Source organism: Struthio camelus, chromosome 7, assembly GCF_040807025.1.
Source record: "Struthio camelus isolate bStrCam1 chromosome 7, bStrCam1.hap1, whole genome shotgun sequence".
Lineage (NCBI taxonomy): Eukaryota > Metazoa > Chordata > Aves > Struthioniformes > Struthionidae > Struthio > Struthio camelus.
In genome coordinates this window covers 14,889,080-14,908,608 of record NC_090948.1, presented here as the reverse complement: position 1 = coordinate 14,908,608, position 19,529 = coordinate 14,889,080, and the positions used below count along the sequence as shown (strand labels likewise).

Below are 19,529 nucleotides of genomic sequence, written 5' to 3'. Positions count from 1 at the left end.
GTTTATTTCTGATTCATCAAGTTTTGACTTAACAATTACCAGTAAAAAATGTAAACAGAAGTATAATGTGTATTCCCCAGCTACAGTTTCCACTGCATCAACTTCACTGCTGAGGTCAAGTGGGCAGGGTAAACTTTACTGAGCAATTCTGAACAACTCTGCCAGCAAAAAGGCCGTTCTTGGGAAATAATGGGATGAGAGTCCTGCTCCCCCTCAAGATCAGCCGAAAATACGGAGATCTCTGTTCTTAACACTACATACCCAGAGATCTGTCAATAGCCCAATTAACACACTTCACTTATACTTCTTTACCTCTAATTTGTGGGCCGGAGACATCTTCCCAGCTAAACTGAGTGAGGTACGTCTATTGGAAACTCAAGTACACTAGTAAACCTGAACAAGGCACACAAGGAAGTAAAGCCTATTTGGCAAAGAAAAAAAAAAACCCTACCCTGCAAATCAGTGACATCATGCATTATCCAACTGCAACCCATTTAGCTTGGGAGGAAAGCATGCATGTGTCATTCTCCCCCCCAGACACATACATACACTATTTAAAACAAGAATTTCTTTATTGTTTGGACTACCCAACCCACACCACCCACTCGACATTCCTCATAGCTGCACTCTACACAGCCTTCGCATGCACCCTGGAAACTCAGTACCCAATCCACTAGAACCTGCAAAAAAACCCCAAGCTAGAAAGCCATTGCGTGAGTTTCTGCAAAGTCACTAAAAAAAAAAAACCTCCCCCCCTCCCCCCCCCCAAGCTAGAAGCCCACTCTGGCATCCTGCACAGATATGCTCTGTGTTGCTGCAGTCCTACTCGGAGGTGTGCATATACAGAGGACAAAGCACTGAGCTGCACAATACCCTGTGATACGGCTAGGGAGAGTATGTGGTTTGTACAGCAGCAGCCCCAGATGTATGCAGCCATGCTACTTTCAACAGGCTTAGTACAAGGAAGCCAGTGGTATTTGAGAATTATGGGTCGCTCATCTTCACAAGCCACGGACATCTAATGCCCGTCCATGGCTGTTAGGAAATAAAAACCTATAACTCAGCCATTTTGTCCCTCTCCAGCACCATAATGGTGCTCTGATAGACAGACTGCCGGCTGCCAAGCTGAGGCCTTTCCTGTACGCAAATAGCAATAGCTTGAAAGCTAAAAAGCTGCTTTTAAAACAGTTTCATGAATGCTGTTAGTGCTGCAGCTGAGAAAATTCCCTTTTCCTTCCTTCTTCCTGCCTCACACCTTCCACCTCTTCTTGCACAGTTCACGACTGTGCCATGAACCAGACCTGAAGCTAACCTGACTGAGCAGAAGTCGGTTTGAACCTGAGTCAGTCCTCTGCTTTGGTTCATTGCGGAGCTGCACGGAGTTGCACCAGCACAGAGGAGAGGGGAGGATGCTGGGAAAGGTGAAATTGCTTCTTTCATGGACAGCACCACAAACTTGGTAAAATTTATCTCTGTACTAAGCCAGGCCACTCCTGGTGCAGCTTCTTTTAATTTTGAGGAGAGAGGGACCTACCTATTCCTGAGACTGCCAAAAGCAGAGTCAAGGCAATCCACATGAAACGTGATCTAAAACCAGGCTGGGAGAATCCAAGTGTCAGCATGGCTTTTCCCACCTATTTTAAGATGTGATTTAATGAACTGCGAGGATACATAAATAGAATTTATAATAAAGTTTAGAAATCACATGATTTACAGTACAGCAAAATGACCTATAGGCACCTTGGCAATGGGTATCAAGTAGTAAAAGGTCAGCTTTGAAGTTACAGGGGTTACCAAAATAGTTCTGTCTCACCCAACCTGTTCAATGGCTATGAAGCAGCACACAAGCTGTAGAAGAGCTAGTGATGCTACATTTAACTTGTTATAATTTAGGAGGACTTAATGCCAATGACATTTATTTTAGGATAATTGCAGACCATGACAAAAACGCTTCATGCTTCTTCCTTTCGTGTGGGATTATAGTTTGTAATTAAAGAGCCAGCAGATGTGTCCATTCCATCACATTGCTCCCTTTAATCAGCATATGCCCCAAAGGGTTTTCTTTCGTTTCATCTGCAGTATTTCTGTCTACTGGTGAAAGTGGAATCTCAAGGAATTTTAAGGCATTGGGCATGGCATTTTCCATGCCAGGTGACCCATTAAGACACCATTCCTACACGAGTAGGAAATCTAGTGGGAAAAAACCCAAATCAGCTAAGATGAGGCCCAATCAGTCCCTAATTGTCTGGAAGAGTAAGACACTGAACTTGACATCTCATGAGGCTGCCTCTAGTCTTCTGTCATGCCACAGCTTCAGGTTCTGCATGTGCACTTGCATAAACTACATGTTAAAGTTAGGAGGTGTCTTGGGAAGGCAGCTTGGTCCCTCCTCTGGCTGTCTGGATTTATACTTACTGTCAGGTCAAAGAAAGCAGGCCTACGTTTTTATTGCTGGAGTTGTAACATAGAGCTTCAGTAGCGCTTTCCAAGTCTTCCTTCTTCAGTCTTCTCAATTCCCTTGGCACTGGTTATTTCAGATTCCTCCTAGTCTGTCACCAAGGTAACAGCTCCATTTCCTAACATCTTCAAAATCCTCTAGTGAGGAGTGCTGCTCCTCACTGCTGGAGCTCTAATCTGGCCCACCAAGCTCTTTTGCACAGTTATTGCAGCCACCTTTGGTGGACTCTCCTCTCCATCCAGGCCCATTGGTGCACTGCACTCTTGCCTAAGGCTCATACACTGCATCAGTCTGGTGCTTCAGTCAGATTCCTACCAAGTGCTACACCTAATTCGATTGTCCCACCTGAGTTTCCAAGCCTCTGGGTGTGCTGCACCTTGCTTTAACGTCCTGCTACATGCTCTTGCATGTTATGCCCCCTTGGTATTTCCTGCTCTAGATCTTCTCTTCTTTTCCCGTTCAGCTCCGTGAAGTTCGTATGATGCTTCATCATATGAAGGGAGGGAGTAGGCTCCCTCCTTCATGGTCTCAAAGGACCTGAAGCTCTCAAATCCTCCTTAAAATGAGCTTTACCAACCCCAACTTCCTGCTTTGACAAACAAGCTTAATTTTAGTCCTGCACTAAAAGGTTCTCAAAACGCCAACAAGTATCACTTTCCAATGTGAAAACCCTTTTAGTAGCAATAAGATGCATGCCAAATTACCACTTGCCCAGGCTCCTTTGATGCACAGATTTCCTTCTTTGTTCAGGCTGTAAACTATTTTGGACAGGATTCTTGCGTTTAGGCAGCTCAGATACCACGCACATTTCCAGCCCTGCCTAATCAGCCTCATCGCTACCAGGCACGTGGCCAGAGCTCATACGATGCTGCTTCCAAGGTCTGAACACAGTTTCGCATACCCCTCCCTCACCTATCTAAGTTTGGTCCTTCCTGTCTCCATAATGTGTGTAAGTTATCTCCTACACTTTAGGAGCCAACCAAGTAAGGAATAATTTCCTTTGCTCAGCTGGTGTTTGTATGTACCTCCAACTTGCTGTGACCTGAGCCTCATTTGAAAAGCTGAGGGGTGGCAGAGGAGGGAGTTGGGCTAGAAATTAGCCAATTAACGATTTCTCAGCAAAATGCAACAGCCCCAGTCCTACATCTTCCAAACCACAGAAGAATTTTCTTTCAAAATTCTTTCCCTGCAGTCAGCAGTCTGTGCTCGCCCTCCACCCTCCCCGTTGTCCGACTTGCTTCTGGAAAAAGTCTCTCTGTTCCAGAAAGCAATGCATTAATTCAACATGGACTTTGTTTTACTTGTCTGAATATTCAACACAGAAAAAAGGCTATCCACAGTTATCAAACCTGTTCCTCTCCAGGCAGGAGCTCCTCAGCCTTTGTCATCCCACCCGCCCCCTCAACCCATTTTTTTTTTTTTTTTTTTTTTAAAACAGGAAATGTAATGCCAACAGATAGAAAATGATAGCAATGATATTTCTAAACTACTCCATACAGCACATGCTCTTTCTTCAACCAGCAAGGAGTAATAAAGATTTATTACTTTCCTTGCAGCATAGGGAGAAAAAGAAAAAAAAGAAGCAAAGAACAAACGAAGTCTGAAGCTGCTCTGTGTCGAATGGATTTAGTACTGCAGAGCAGCCTTATGCTGCGAGTGACAGATGTTTCATAAGCTGCAAAGACAAGAAGGGAAAAAGAAAAAAATAAAGGGAGAACTCCTGTCGGTAAAGTTCTGCAGGGCCTGCCGAAGAGGGCGAGTGGCACTGGAAGGACGCAGAAAAGGGTAGCAATGCACAAGCGTGCCAACCAGTCCAGATCGCCACCCTATTTAACAATTTCTTTCCAAAGATGGAAAACTGGCTATAGAATAAGTGGCCCAAACTAGGAAATGGGGTTCAAGGCCAACGATCAGTTCACTGGGTTACGCTGCTGCCTTCCCTCTACTTCCCATCCCTTTCCCCCAGCAGGTTCCCTCACTCCTTAAGCTGGAGGAGCAGGAAGAGGACCTATTGCTTCCAAGCTATGATTTTGGTGCAGCTTTTTCACTGAACAACTCATTTCCTGAGCTAGCTGCTACTCAGCAACAACAGGCTCATTCGGCAGAACTTCAGCCCATGTGTTGCTATATCGCTGCTATGAGTTAATTTGAAATACTTCCCTGCATTACCCCAGCTCCAGCTGAGACTATTGGGCATGAAACCAAAGCAGCAATAACAACTTATGTCAAATATTTGGCATACAAAATAAGCATGTTAAACCCCTACTTTTCCCAATCAAACTGTAACAGCACAAATGACTTCTCATGAAATTAGCCTGTAAACCATCCTAAACCCTCTTCACGGGGAAATTCCAAGCAAGTGTTTGCAGAAATAGCATTTTACCCTGTGCAAGAGAACATTAGCTCTGTGTAGCTTGCAAGTCTCTAATAAAGGTCAGTACTGAAGAAAACTTACAAAAAGTCAAGCTGCTTCTCAATCTGTATTTCCATTATTTGAGTTTGATAACGTATAGACAAGAGTTTAGAAAATTTACCACAAGTGACACTTTAAAAACCACATACACAAAACAAGCTCTGCAGCTACACAAGGAACAAACCAATGTAATCTTAGATCTGGGCACACCACGGACAATTTTAAAGAGAAAAGTTCAGCAACAAGTGTCATCTGTTTCTCTTTATAAAAAGAGACTACAGCTGTTCTCTTTGCAGATTTTTTCAGCTTTAAAAAGACCACTACCAAGATATTCAACAAGGTGTCTTTCATTGCTCTTATTTACAGCCCCAATAACATCGCTCCCAAATATCTGAAATTGGCCTTGGAAAGGATAAAGTCTCACGCCAGTAAACTGCCCATATCTTAACCTTGATACTTCTCCCTCCATTAAGTAGTCTTTTCCAAGGAAACAGGCATCCTTCCCTTCTGCACTCAGGCTTTCCCAGTATTTTCATCATCCAAACACATAGAACTGTGGTGCCTGAGCTTTGCTGCAGTCACAGGGCAGGAGATACTGCTGAGAAAAACAGATACATCATTACTCCTGAATGGCACAGAATTTGCTGTTTGAGCTAAAGAGGGTACAGCTGCACCACATAACCAGGACATGGCCAAGATGCATCCCAGTTGGCTCCAGATGCCATACTGGACTCAGACCCTGCTTTTAGGAAGGGGGAAGCAAGCACCTGTTTGTGCAACGTGTGGGAGAGCAGCCCAAGTTCAGTGTGCAGGAGCTGAGACAGTCAAGACTCAGTCACTTGGGACATCCTGGCCTTCAGACCCATCTTCAATTACTTCAATTCTAGTTTTTAAGCAATTCTATCACAGACCTGGTTGGTACCCAAGCATAAAGGGTAACATCCTTTAGAGCTTGCCTTTAAACTCCAATGAACTCTTGGAGCTAGCCTTTCCAAGAGCAGGGTCTATGTCAAGCAGAATATCGCTGGGTGGGAGGAATTTTAGCCAAAATGTCAAGCTGAATTTATTTCCAAGAAAGAGGCCAAGTGGGGGAGGGGATGCTGTTTTGCCTGTGTGAAGCAATTCTGGCAACCTCATATGTGAGCAACCCTAGCTCTTCAACGCTTTGGAGCAGGGACGCAAAGGTTGGCAGGGGGTGCGTGTGCACTTTGTGCGTTCTGTCATTTCTGTGCAAACCCACCCAAATTTGGCCTTGTTAGAAGCCTTTTGGGCTGGGAGGGGAGGGAAAAAAGGGAGAGAGAATTTCTCCTGACCTCACATAAACTATGATCTGTTAGATAGCAGCAGGCTGGACACCCAGAGAGACTCATACTTCTCCTCTTTACACTTGCAGTTCTGGAGGGGTAGATGTCAGTACAGGCTGCAGCTATACCAGATGAAGCTACCATCTCCAGCCTATCCTGTAGTATTCAAACCACTTTTTCCTCTACTTCCTATCAAACTTCTGTAAGGGCTCCCTAACTTACTTCAGTTAGCATTAAACCACTTAGGTATAGCTTACCTGGTTAACTGTGGCTGAAAGGCATTGGGGAAAGCTCATACAAGCAGCTCAGTCACAGAGGATGCCTCTAACCTTTGAGATGGTGCAGGCTGCACCAAGTTCAAGTGCTAGGATCTAGTCTGAGATGAAGCACAGGTTCTCCAACAGGCTCCAACACCCAGCATTGCTTGGGCAACTGCTATGGAGAAAGGCAAAGGTGGAAGAGCCTGTAGTGGGGAAGACTGCCAGGGAAGATCTACCTTCTCTGGTCACAGCAACTGGAGAAGACACGGACAGAAAACAGGAATAAGAATGCAGGAATTGATCACTCTGGAGAAGAAAGAGCAGGGAATGCAACTTAGGTCCTTGAGTCTTACCAGTCTAAAGGAACCAATCCTGCAGCCTGAATTTTTAAATGGACCTTTGTTTACAACAGGATATGAATAGGAAAGAAAATGCGTGTTTAAACCAGTAAAACAAGGGCTTTGACAACTCCATTACTCCCAGGATCTCTCACACTGTCAGGAAGTAACTGGTGAAGGGCTGTACATTCAAAATAGCTAGTTCCCAAACTCTTGGGATACAGCACTACAAGTTCGCAAGCCAGCACGCGTGCTTAGGGTCCGCACAGGGCCTTTGGGGCTTTTTTGCTTCAGGGTATATTCTGCGGCCGAGAAGAGAGTTCTTGTCTTCTCAGTGTAGTTTTGGTTGCTGCAGGGTGAAGCCACAGCAGGAGGAATACATCACTGGTGATTTTGCCCCCCCCCCCTTCCCATGAAATTCTGAAGAGCAAAAGTCATCCTTGAAAAGCCCTATGTGCTTGATATCTGTATGGGTCTGTACACAGAACAGCTGCCAAATCCAGGAGAACATAAATTTGCAACTTTAAGTACACACTCCCGTCTTCTGAGAAAAAGCCACCTTTTTCCTTAACTGGGTAGCTTTATTTGTGCTTTTCTTCAGTTCCATCCCCTCAGTAAGGTTACCTGAAAGTTACAGTAAGGAACAAGTGGTGGGGTTTCTTTTTTTCCTCCCCTCTCCTTTAAAGGGCATTCAACACCAAGTCTGCATGATCCTGAAGGAAGGGGGAAGAGAATAGAAAAGGGTATTTTTGCTCCTGGAAAGATGAGTCATATGCATTGGAGAAGCACTTGTTTTGAAATATTCCTCAAACTTTGCCCAAATGCAGCTTTGAAACACAGTTTTTTTTTTTTTTAAATGCTACCTGTCACATGAGCAAAGCCAAAAAGATGCTGCTAATGGTGGTATTTTAAACACCTGACTCACATCAAAAGCTCCCAAAGCTTTTGCAGAAGTCTATCTTTAGTATCAAGCATTGCTTGTAAGGAAGAGAGAAGATGAAACTGGAACGATTCTCATCTTTCCACACCAAGCACTTTTCCAGTACGCACATCTCTGACCATGGCTCTTCAGCATCTTCTCATTTTAATAGCCCTGAAAGTATCACTTGTTCTTTCTGAGGTAGGAAAGACTGAGTACAGATGTTCCCCAAAGCTAAAACATAACAGATGTGAGCATCGCCAAGCTGTATGAGGAGCCAGACTGCAGAACTACACATGGTCACTGGCCTCCAGCTTCTCGGGTGTCTAACCAAGACACCCTTCAAGCTTTGAGGCATGAACTCAGACTCTGGAGTTCAGCCTCTCCCTGTCAGAGTAACCAAAATCCAAAACCCAAGGAGGGCAGATGCACCACCCCTGGCACACTCAGCAACCCAAGCAGCAGCTCAGCCTTTGTGCCCATAAGGGGCCCATGCCACAGGAAGCTATTCACCTCGACTCTGCTGCCTGTTGACTATCCCGCCCAGCGTCCATCGCCGGTCCAGGCGCCTCAGGTGAGCCTTGCGTCGCTTAGAGACTAGTTTGGAACATGGATGGAAACATAAAAGAAAAAAAAAGATGGAAGGTTGAGGAATAAAAAACAAAATATGACAATTACAAGCACTGGTCTTGTTAGCAGGAACAGGTTAGGTGAAATGCAGAAACTTTGGTTAGTTTATATAGTATGGTAGAACAAGTTAGCTTCTTGAGCTTGAGAAGCTGATCCTTGCTATCATCTCTTAAAAGCCACCACCAACCACCACCCTACAGCTAAGGAAACCATGTTCATGGATGCTGTGGTGGCAGGACAGATCAATATTGTTGTTGCATCTCCTACCTAGACTGCAGGATCTTTGGAGAATTCATTTTATTGCATACATACAGCTAGCACAACAGGTCTCTAACCTTCTCTAAGAAAGTTATCACACTACAAGTGAAATCCAGGAATTAAAAAAATAGTACTAATAAGAAAAGGCAGCTTCTCTTGTGTGGGTTCATTTTTAATGGCAACACTCAAACTGAACCCAAGTGAGAAAGGTCTGTCTCCTTGTTTCCAAGGTTTGCCAGAGAATCACTGCCACAGCTAATACTCACGATCCCAACTTCAACTTCTAATAGATTGGAAAAACCTAACCTTGCTCTTATTGAACCAGCTCAAGAAGCTAACATGCCAACACTGAGAATTAGTTTCACACTGAAACAATAATTTGTGCTTAAAATATAAACAAAGACAAGACACTTATGGAAATGGCATTGTCAGAGTAGCTGTGCACAGAGGACACTAATTGTTTTCCAGATCACAGATGTGAAACTGTCCTTCAGCTCCTCCTTCTGCTTGTGGAGGTGTGAATGACACAGTAACCATTGGACTGGAACCAAAAGACAGACAAATACTTTTACTCAAAGGCTTCCACACTAGTTTAGCAGCTACTGCAAAGGTCCTTGGTGCTGCCATAAAATACTACAAGATATCATACTTCCACAACAGCTAGAGCGCAAACACAACAGTTCTGTTACTGATGCTGGGAAAGCTGTTGATAAACTCAGATATTGTGATGATATTAATTCTGCTTATGTGCAGCCATTTTCAGAATATGCCCTCATACTCTTGAAAGCTGGCACCCGTCTTCCAGGACTATGCTCTGTAGATGACCAGGCTCAGGCAAATGATTTGCTTGGGGAAGGACTAGATTAAGGAAAGGAGGAAAAAAAGCGCACAACTGGTGGCTTTTTGGTCTTCATATCTCTCAGGGGCTTAGGCCAAACTTCTGCACCCGGCTCACTCTCCTCCTCAAATTCCTCCTTTGCTGTAAAGCCTAAACCTTCCCTAGTCACCCTAAGTGGAGGAGCTATGACTGATGCTGAACTTACTCAGATATCTAGTTTTGGTACCTTCTATTTTTCCTTTGATCCCACATGATGAAAACCACCAAAAAGAAAAGTGCGCAGTAGCGCAGAGAGGTCAGAGCTCCAAGCCTGATTTCTTTTCTAAGGGAGGGTCTCTGTTAAAAAGGGGCGGTTGGTTTCCAAGCCTTGCTAGAAGGCCTAATTATATTTAGCTGATATGAGAGTTAAAATTGCTTAGTTTTAACCAAGTAGTACAGAAGAACCACTACTTTTCAGTGGAGCTGGAATTTCAGATCACTACATTCGTGGATCACTGTTTTCGGCCAAAAGAACATAGCGACCTTCTTGGGCTTACTAAGCAGCCCATGTCAACACAAAGGCCGCACAAGCGATTAGCTGTCTTCACTTCTTTCTGCTAGTTTTTTCTTGCCCATTGGTTTAAACTGCTAACTTTCTCCAAATCAACATGACATTAGACTGCCAGTTACACATATGAGAGGCAACACAGAGCACCAGTAGACATATGATTGCAGCAGAGACTGAAGCTAAAGCTAAATTCACCGTAAGGCTGAGAAAGGACAGGACTGTCTTAGGAAGTTTCTACCCAAAGAAGGGGGAGAAGAAAGATGTCTACCTGAAAGGCTTGGGGGAAGTAGATTTTTTTTTTTTTTTTCCCTTTCAAGTTTCAACTGAGATCAGTCACCCAGAGCTCTTCACTCGCACTGGGAGCACGGAGGATTCAGCCTTTTGGGAGCATCCCTCTGAATTTACTCATGTCTCCGACAGTGGGTCACACAGATCCACCGCACCAGAGGTATGGCTCCTCTGCACACAACATGACTACCCCCAGCAACAACCCCCTTATACCACAGAGGTCTTCTGATCTGGATCAGTTTTTTCCTCTCAATGCTGAAATCTGCTATTTGATCCCAGACTTGAGCTGTACTGATCATGCCACAGTTAGTCAAAAGAGTCATTTATCAACTAGTGTCTAATCCCTTCAAGGGAGCGTTTTAAGATGTTTGCTTTAATGGCTCCTGTGGCTGCAAATGTTTCCTTAGATCACTTTTGGAGTGTTTCCAAGCTTCCTAAGAGAGTGTTGCTCTAAACACAGGTGCAGGTAGTAGTCATCTGTATATCTTTAGCCCTAGGAATAACTGAGCAGGCTCAAGTGCAGGGAGGAAACTCTTGTCTTTCTCAGGGAGATGGACAAATAAGACCCATGGAAATTGGCGTTACATAGGTACAGCGTTATTTGCATTTAGCATCTCCTTATCTTTACAAGGACCTGCCATACCAGATGCAACCAGAAGCCTGCCTAGCTTATGGTGCAATAAGCTCTGTCCTCTGCAAATGGGCTGAGAGGCTGATATGGAAAACTCCCTACACTGGTGTTTCTATCCTTTCAAAGCAGGCAGAGCACAGACGTCACAGATGCAGGAGAACATCCACAGGAGTTGTTTTGAAAATTTTATTTTATGAACTCCACACGTTAAAGGGCTAAAGTACTTCATCCACTGAAAGTGCTTTTCTCTTTGGTTATACTGGAACTCCTTCTCAGTATGCAGGAGAAAGGGGCAAGTACATTGTTTGTGTAAGCTCTGCTATACCATATACGATCATGTTCACTTTTACAGATTTGTCTTTTCTACAAGAGAAAATTTGAATTGTTCTTTCCTCTTATGGAAGTCCTTCTCTCCTCCTAATAGGAGTCTGAGGCCATTCCACTATGTGGCAAGGAGAAGAATAGCCTAAATACAGAAGAACTAGAAGCAAGGGGTGGGGGGGGGGGGGAACCAAAGAAAAGCAGCCTCAGATTATGAGTTTAACAGCATAAAACAAAGCTACTGAAAACAGAGTGAAAGCTGGGGCACATCAAAGCAACTGCAGAAGTAATGTAGTTAAGATTTGCCACTGGAATGGAACTAAACAAAAAGGAAAGAAGAGTCTCAAGCTTCAGCATATCTGGATGTGGAGTAAAGCTGGGAACATGACTGCTGAGCACTGCTCATGACAGCAGTGCAACAGACTAGAGGGGATGCAGAGAAGAGATAAGAAACATTTGATGGGTTTTTCATTACCCAGACAGAGTGCTCTGTGGCAACAACTCTGTGCAAAGTAAATTCCAGAGGGCAACATGAAAGGAGGAGGAAAGCTTGAAATCAGAGTGGGTTAGACAATAAGGTTGTCCAAACATGCACCATATTTAAGAGTCAAAAAAAGAGGAGGAAGTTACAGACCAACATATAAGGCATCCTTGAACTCTTTCAGAAGACAACGGTAAGTTTTCGGCCTTTCCTAACAAGGACACTTTACTAACTGCTTTTGTATCCACTAAGATGTTGCATCATACCAGACTTGTTCCCTGCCTACCAGTCCACAGTCAGTTTCTAAACCCTAAGTGACCCAGGATAGCTTTGAGCAGGGAAAAATGAGTTACAGAGCCAAAGATTTGAATAAGCCACAGATGTCACCCTTGGGGCACAGCACAGTTATGTTTTGCCTATGTGCTTTCCTAATGGGCAGACCAGTCACCCCAACACATCTCTCAACCTTGTATCTGTGCTAAGGAAGGTTGGCTGTTTCCACATCCATTTCACATAAAAGTCACACCAAGAGCACCTAGAAATTTAGTAAGAGATTCATTAGAATGGAGCAAGTTATACTAAGTGTCCTTTGTACACAGTTGCTACATGAGAAGCCCATTAAGATGTGGTTAGGCTTTTATAATGGAACAGAGGAATACGTGAGGTCGTACTATTCCATTTCTAGAACCTGAATTAAACATCTTTAGAGAAAAAACAGTGCAGCTAAATACATACACATGACAAATGACATCTCAAGTTTTATTTGGTGTGGTCTCATTCTATTAAAGTTACTTTTCCACACAATCGCAGACTGTGGGAAATAACAATGAAACTAGCTTCAAGTAATAAGCCAAAAAAATTGCAATGAGACACCACCATTAAAAGGAGCAAGATTCAACTTTAGCAGTCTCGTGGGTCTAAAAAGCATCCTCTTCAACTCAAAAGCTCTTGCTTCTGTGATTTCTACAAATAAGATAGGCAAGTTCTCTCCTTCAATGGCAGGACAAGTCCAAGAAGAACGTGCTGCTTGGACTGTAAAAGTCTTGTGTACAAGCTGCTTGATATTTCTGCTTAACTGTATTAAAGTGAGCATCATTTAGGCTTTTGAACCCCTTGTTACACTGTCAGCTCAAGCTAGTTACAAATGGATCACAGGCATGGTACCTCATCCCCATTTCTTCAGAAACAATTTACTGATACAAGATAGCAGAAATGTACACTGCACCAAATAGCAGCCACAAGCAGTAGTAGCAGTTTTCAAAGTAGTCTTTTTTCCTATGGGAAATAGAAGTGAGCTAACACCAATTTCCTCTTGACGAGAAAAAGCCTTCCATACCTTCCCCTATTTTTGATGTGTTGATGTCAGAATCGTCTCTGGTTCCATTCTGGGATTCCAGGTACGTAGCAGGGACCCAGCCCTGCTCCTCTGCTGTGCTCACAAACCACCAGCCTGCAAGGGGAGGAAGCAGGAAAAGTTGCTCAGACAACAGTGAGAAAAACACGAATAGTAGGATGCTACTGAGAAACAGGCACAGAAACAGCAACTTTGGTGCAGACTGGAATTACTCTGTAGCCTCCTGGAAGCGGAGGATATTTAGTCCTCTTACACCATAACTATCAGATACTCATATAATGGCAGATGAGTGGAAAGGCCACATACAGAAAAGACTGCAGTGGAGCAAGCATCAGTTTAGTTTAATATCCCTGAAGCCCACCCGTGCCAAATCTATGATTTGAGTTCTCCAATTCAATCCTTAAAACAAGTCTTACAACATATGTATCTATAGTACTGAAGCACTCTGCATGCATGTATATGCATGTGTAGCTGGGAAATGAAGGAGACAAACGTTGCACAAATCTACTACAAGCCATCACAGAAGTCAAAAGATGGAAGTTAGAAAAGACTCTGGTCTAAGGGCACAAACTTCAGAATAGGATATAAAACAATGAATGGTTCCAGAGTGCTTGCCACCTCAAAAAAAAAAAAACACACACACACACACACCAGTGGTTAACAAATATAACCCAAATTAAGTAGCTTGGGAAGCTATAGAGCACTGTACAGATCAGAAACAGGAAGAGACACAAACCAACTGAAGTATGACTTTAGACCATAAACATCAGTTATTTACCTTCCCACCTTAACATCCATGTTTCTACCCACATCTACGGAAGTGTTAACAATTACCAATAGCTAATGCCAAGACATCTTTTAGGTCGCATCTATAGATGGATACATAAGACTACAGGTGAGCCATTTTTAGGTTAAATGCATCCCAGTCATAACTATCCTCATCTCTCTGCGTATTTGGCTGCATTGATTTACTGAATCTTCATTAGGTTTCATGTAGAGTCTCTCACCCAAGAGAGCCTTTGGCTCTCAACTCTTAACAAAAACAGATTCTGCTCCATTTAGGTAAAGATAGAGTTAAGATATAATAAAAAGCCAAACAGCCATATAATAAAATAATAAATAAAAAAGCCATATAATAAAAAGTCAAACAGGCAAAAACATTTCCATGGATTTCTATAATCTCGTCTCCACCAAAATGCACATTAATTTCAGTATAGTGCAAAATACTGTTTAATAGGAGTTTCTTACAGCTTCCCAAGGGGTATTCTTTAAAAAAAAAAAAAAAATCACCCACACAGCTATTTCTGCACAGGCACCTCAAAGCAGTTTACAGACTTTAGTGACCATGATGGAAGCATCAATTTTCACAGGAGATGTTCCCTGAACATCTGAGCCTCCCCACACAAACACATGGCAGTGGGAGAAGGCAAACTTGTTTCACAAGCCCCCAGCCCTTCTCCAGCCAGATGCAGCAGCCCCAGGTCTAACACATGGAAGGAAGGAAGGAAGGAAGGAGGCACAAGGCCCCATGGCTGCCAGCCATGCAACATGCCACTTTCTTGAAAGAAACCAACCATCTGAAACACTGCTCATGTATTCATTTTAAGTCACCTATGTTTGTTCCAAATCCTGTCACAGAAGATTTTAGGAGAAGGACAGTAGTTATAAGCCCTCCTCTTCCTTCCTAGAGCCTGCAGATAATGTGCCACAAGTACCAAACCCCCTCGCTAGCTGCAGCACAGCTGCTAGGTAGCACTATTTATTTACTCCCAAAACTCAGACACAGCTTTCCATTTTCTGGCCTAGTAGAGACTTGGAAACTTTGCTTCACGAGGCTCATGGTTGGAAAGTTTAAATTTAGTTATTCCTCCTCAGCAGGCGGTGGATTCTCCTGCCATGAAGCCCACAGCAGTGAACGCACAGAATCTGCCAGACCATCTTTATGGAAGTTCCTACTTTTAGCAGTAAGGCATCAACATGGGTAGCAAACCCAGTTCAACATACACTCATAATTAGGCACAAAATGTCAGAAGCTGGCTTTCAGCTGATACCAATTAGACTGGAATAGTTTAATTTCTTTCTGGGGAAGAGTTTACATAAACACAATTGCACAAAAGACTTCCCTACTCTTAAAATAGGCACTTGGGCCACCTTCAAGCCATGGTAAAACTTTGTCTTTGGAGGGGTGAATCTCTCAGGCCTTGACAGTAGCCTGTGCCAGCCCACTTCATAATACATTTCCACTGGTTTAGGTTACTTAGATGCACCATTGCCTCAAAGCTGAATTTAAGTTCTTGTATTTGGGCTCATATTGTAGCTAAGCGTCCCTCCAAATGGAGCTCCCTGTTAAAAAGCAACCCCTCAGCCCCCAGGTGGCCACAAACACATATGCATCCCCCCATACTACTGCCATCCCCAGCCCCTGGAAGGCCACTGCAGAGACACCTCAAGACTTGGCTAATATCATTAATAAGTTCCCAATAGGTTCCCATATTTGGGGTCAGTTATGGAGTCAAGTCTAATTCAATCCCTTCCACTGTTGCGAAGCCTGCCCACTGCAAGGGCAGTCTTAAACTGTTTCTATTCCTCATGACATCACTAAGGTGAAGTTCTTACTTGCCACAGAACTCAAATTATTATTTTTTTCCTGAAGATTTTATAAATAAACTATATGCAAGGTAAAATACAGACAAAAAACCTTCTGCAGTTACCAATAAATCAGCAGTGGCTGCCCAGGTTTAGAGAAAACCTGCCTCAACACTGAAATTCTCTTCTCCATTTTGAGCTTGTTTCTCAGAAGGACAAGAGGAGCTTTAATGCAGCTCACAGAAGTAACATGTCCACACGAAAGCAGAGGGAGGGGGACTAATAAAATAAAAAGGTTCCATATGGATAACCTGGGCAATTGAGAAGCCTGCAGAAGTCACAGCAGCAACCCCCCACGAGAAGTGAAGTCCAAATGGATGCTCACAAGTGAGACATGCAAGTTCGTGGAGCAGCTGAGCAGCCCTCGTGGGGGGCAGCTCATTCCTGACGAGCTGAAAGCCTGAATTATGATGGTACATCTAAGCAAGTTACAGCATAGTGCAGGAACTGACAGTCTCTTAGAAGAAAATGGCTGAAACACAGACAAGTTCCTCAAGGCAGCCTATGCATGACAACCACACGCTCCAGAAAACAACTCTCTGCCCAGCTGATAGCGGAGGACTTGCTCTGCATGCTCCTGGGTACCAACTCCTCATTAAAAATATTAGGGGAGCTGTCGTTTGTTCCCCCTCCCCCCCCCAAATACTTTTTTTGCCCAAGTTCAGAGGGCTCATGAACTGCAGATAAATTTGCCAGATTGACCTTTGCTTGCAAAAGAGTCAGGGCTATAGTAGAGCAAACTATTCATTGTCCCTCCGCTGCCATCTTTCCCAACCCTGAGCATCACAGAAACTGTTAGAAGACTTCTTTTGAAGCACAGAAGAAAACATTACATTTATTGAGTTCTCTCTCTATGCTGGAGTTTAGCTCAACTTCACAATTCATTATTAAAACCATTCTGCAGCAACATCTGTAGGGAATTATGTAAAGTTATCTCTGTGCACTGCCAAGCCAGTCTGAGGTTAGCTCTTGCACTCACACCATCTGTAAAAATTAGGCAGTGCCTTGCAACTTGACTTAACCCTTATGGATGCCCTCATCTCTCAGGCATCAAAATACAAAACGCTAAAGCTGATGCAACATGGATGTATAGGTTGAGATTGTTACCTGGTCCTGGGATGAGGACTCAAAGGGACTTCGAGTCTCACAGAAGACACACAGGGAATTACAGCCACTGCTCCCAGACCAAGCTCAACTCAAGATCTGCTGCATTTCTCTAAATTTTACCCCAATCCCAACCCAAGAGCATGGATTTCTAAGGTAGGCACATAATTTTGTCCCCAAATGCAGACTCTTTTGCTGCCATCTGTTGGCATCCTTAGCTGCAATAGCCAAAACGTCTCCATACCCACAGGGTCCATCTAACCCCTGATAAGTCTCAGACGCTTTTGGCACAGATCTGCATCAGTTACTGAGAGATGAAAGGTTCTACTTCCCACCCGCAAGCCAAGCTGGCGATAGCAAAATGGATGTATCCACTCTCCAGTGTGACCAATGATAAAAAATACTTTGGTTCTATAAATCCCATTCCTACTTTTAATCATATTCCCACTCCTCTCCCAAAAAGGCATTAAAAGAGCTAAAGTAGTAAGCAAGTGTCATCCCCAACCCATGCCATGGAAAACTCTCAGAACATAGTTAAAGGAACGCATTTTATGCCTTTTTTTTTTTTTTGAACATTGACATGCATCCTCATCTATCCATGTTTCAACATTGCCCCTTTTTCCAGACCAATAGGAAAATTAACTACTCCTGTTCAAGTCTATATATTCATGAGACACTAAAAATCACTTTTTTAAATAGCAAGATCATGCTGAACATTTGTCTCCAATTCTCCTCTCAGCAGACTCCCTGAGCAGTTAAGGTTCTCTGTAGATTTTGATTTTCATTTTGTGAGCCTAACCAAAGTAAACAAGAAAAACAGTATCATGGTAAAAAGGGAATGGGAATCTCTCTCCTGCATGAGTGGACTACACATTCTTCTAAACAAATACTTAAATAACACTCCACCTCTCGAGAGTCTTGGAAAAAAAAATGCTAGAGCAGCAGTCTGGTACATCTGACATGGACTCTCTGTGCTTCAGAGAGCTGCTCCCTTAACAGCCTGTCCTGCTGCCTGGGATCAAGAGACCTCAAAAAAAAAAGTTCCAACAACTTGAGTCGTCCTGTGAAGCAGCACTACATACAGTCAGCTCTCTTCAAAGCATGGCACACAGACCTTTCCGTGCCAACAGCTGATTATTTTCTTTCTTCAATGAAGCAGATTGGATCTCTGAAGAACTGTTAGAGCATGAAAGTGTATTGCTGTGCAGATGAAGACAGTTGCTTTTTCCTGCCCTCTAGAGCTCCTACTTCCCACGCAGAATTTTGCATATTTGATACACACAGGGAAGTCTGTCATAATCTGCTTGGATAGACCTCTGAAGAATATGCAGAGGCAGAAAGATAAAGACATCGGAAGAAACATTTTGCAAGAGGAATTTTCTGCATTAACTGTATTCTCACATCCCCTTCCTAAAAATGTACTGTAGCTTCCATACAATGATGATTGCTAACAGTGTATGCACTGGCTTTGGCCTCCGAATAAGGCTGCTTTAGTCCCGTACGCTTGGCAAAAGCGCCGGGTTGACAGCATTCAAGACACATGAAGTCTTACGTCTGATTCCAGAGCGTTTTGCCCTTACGATTCACAGAAGAGGCACCTTTCAGGATGGAGATACACAGAAGAGGTCTTACTAGCATGGAGCTGACTGGATACGTTGGGGGTACAGAGATCTTTGCATGAGTCACTGTACAGCGGGCTGAAGCAGTCATCTTGGGCTGAATTATTGAAGTCAGTGAAATATTAAAGGCAGCTTTCATCTCTAAACACATAACATTTCCCTGCCTGTGTTCACTGCAGACTTGACTGCAGCCAACACTCAGACATGAAGCAAGGTTTGTCTCATTTTAAAAAACTGAAGTAGGGCTCAAACAAAGACATGCAGGAGGAAGAAAGATATGCTTACAGCAGAGATCCTACTTAAACAAGTCAAAATTCAGGGCACAGGTTCAGTCCTTTAAGTGTCATACCCAAAATGGATTCGGCCATATGCTAGTATTTCAGCTCAACCACAAGTCAGCATCCTTCCAGCCAGTTCAAGCCCTATTGCCAAATGCTAGCAGCACTGTGTCTGTGCATTTCCAGCAACAACCCCGCTTCCCAGCGCGAGCCTCATTTTGGTAAGTGCTGCAACCTGAAACGTCTGCAAGAACAATCAAGTGTGCAAAGGTTGCTACCTTCCTTGTAACTGCTATAGTTGCAATCTAGGTACTGAGTACTACTATGGGAATTACAGTCTTACCATTTCTTGGTCTTTCACCTCCCGAGATTGTGCAAATGGTTTCAGAAACTCTAGTTACAAGAACATTGTTTGCTTTGCTTATCACCCCCTTCTCCCCAGCTAGGGAATCGAAGAATAAGTCATGCTCAGAACCAGCATTAAAACTCACCAGCCCATGCCACTACCTAACTCCATGAGGTTTCCAAGTTTGCTGATGAAATAGTTTGAGAGTCCATGGTACTGTGGTGCTTCAGAGCTGTTGAATTTCTGACATGAAAGAAAGCAGGAAAAGGGATTGAGCCTGCCACTCCTTCCCTCCTGTGCTACGCCACAAGAAAAAAAGCCAGCTGCAGGGAGATTTTAACTTATATGGCTTATGACATAGGTTTTCTATCATACATGATCATGAATGAAGAATTGCAAATGTGAAAACTATTTTTTATTTTTGAAGGAACGCATGCTTCTCAACTCTCAAAGGAAAATCAAATTAAGATTTTAAGTATAACCAATGTCATTGCTG

The 19,529-nt window shown here is 43.4% G+C and overlaps 1 protein-coding gene across 13 annotated transcripts in view; it reads right to left on the bottom strand.

Annotated features, from left to right (window-relative positions):
- The window catches only part of SH3PXD2A (SH3 and PX domains 2A), a 272,461-nt gene that overhangs the window by 27,207 nt on the left and 225,725 nt on the right, over window positions 1–19,529 (bottom strand). For 10 of the 13 annotated variants that reach the window (XM_068949734.1, XM_068949735.1, XM_068949744.1 and 7 more), the window contains 2 exons: window positions 13,023–13,136; window positions 8,206–8,289 (listed from right to left, as the gene is read on the bottom strand). In XM_068949734.1, coding sequence (XP_068805835.1) covers window positions 8,206–8,289; window positions 13,023–13,136 — 198 coding nt within the window. The remainder of the gene's footprint in view (window positions 1–8,205; window positions 8,290–13,022; window positions 13,137–19,529) is intronic. The other 3 variants (XM_068949736.1, XM_068949737.1, XM_068949747.1) reach the window with 1 other exon arrangement.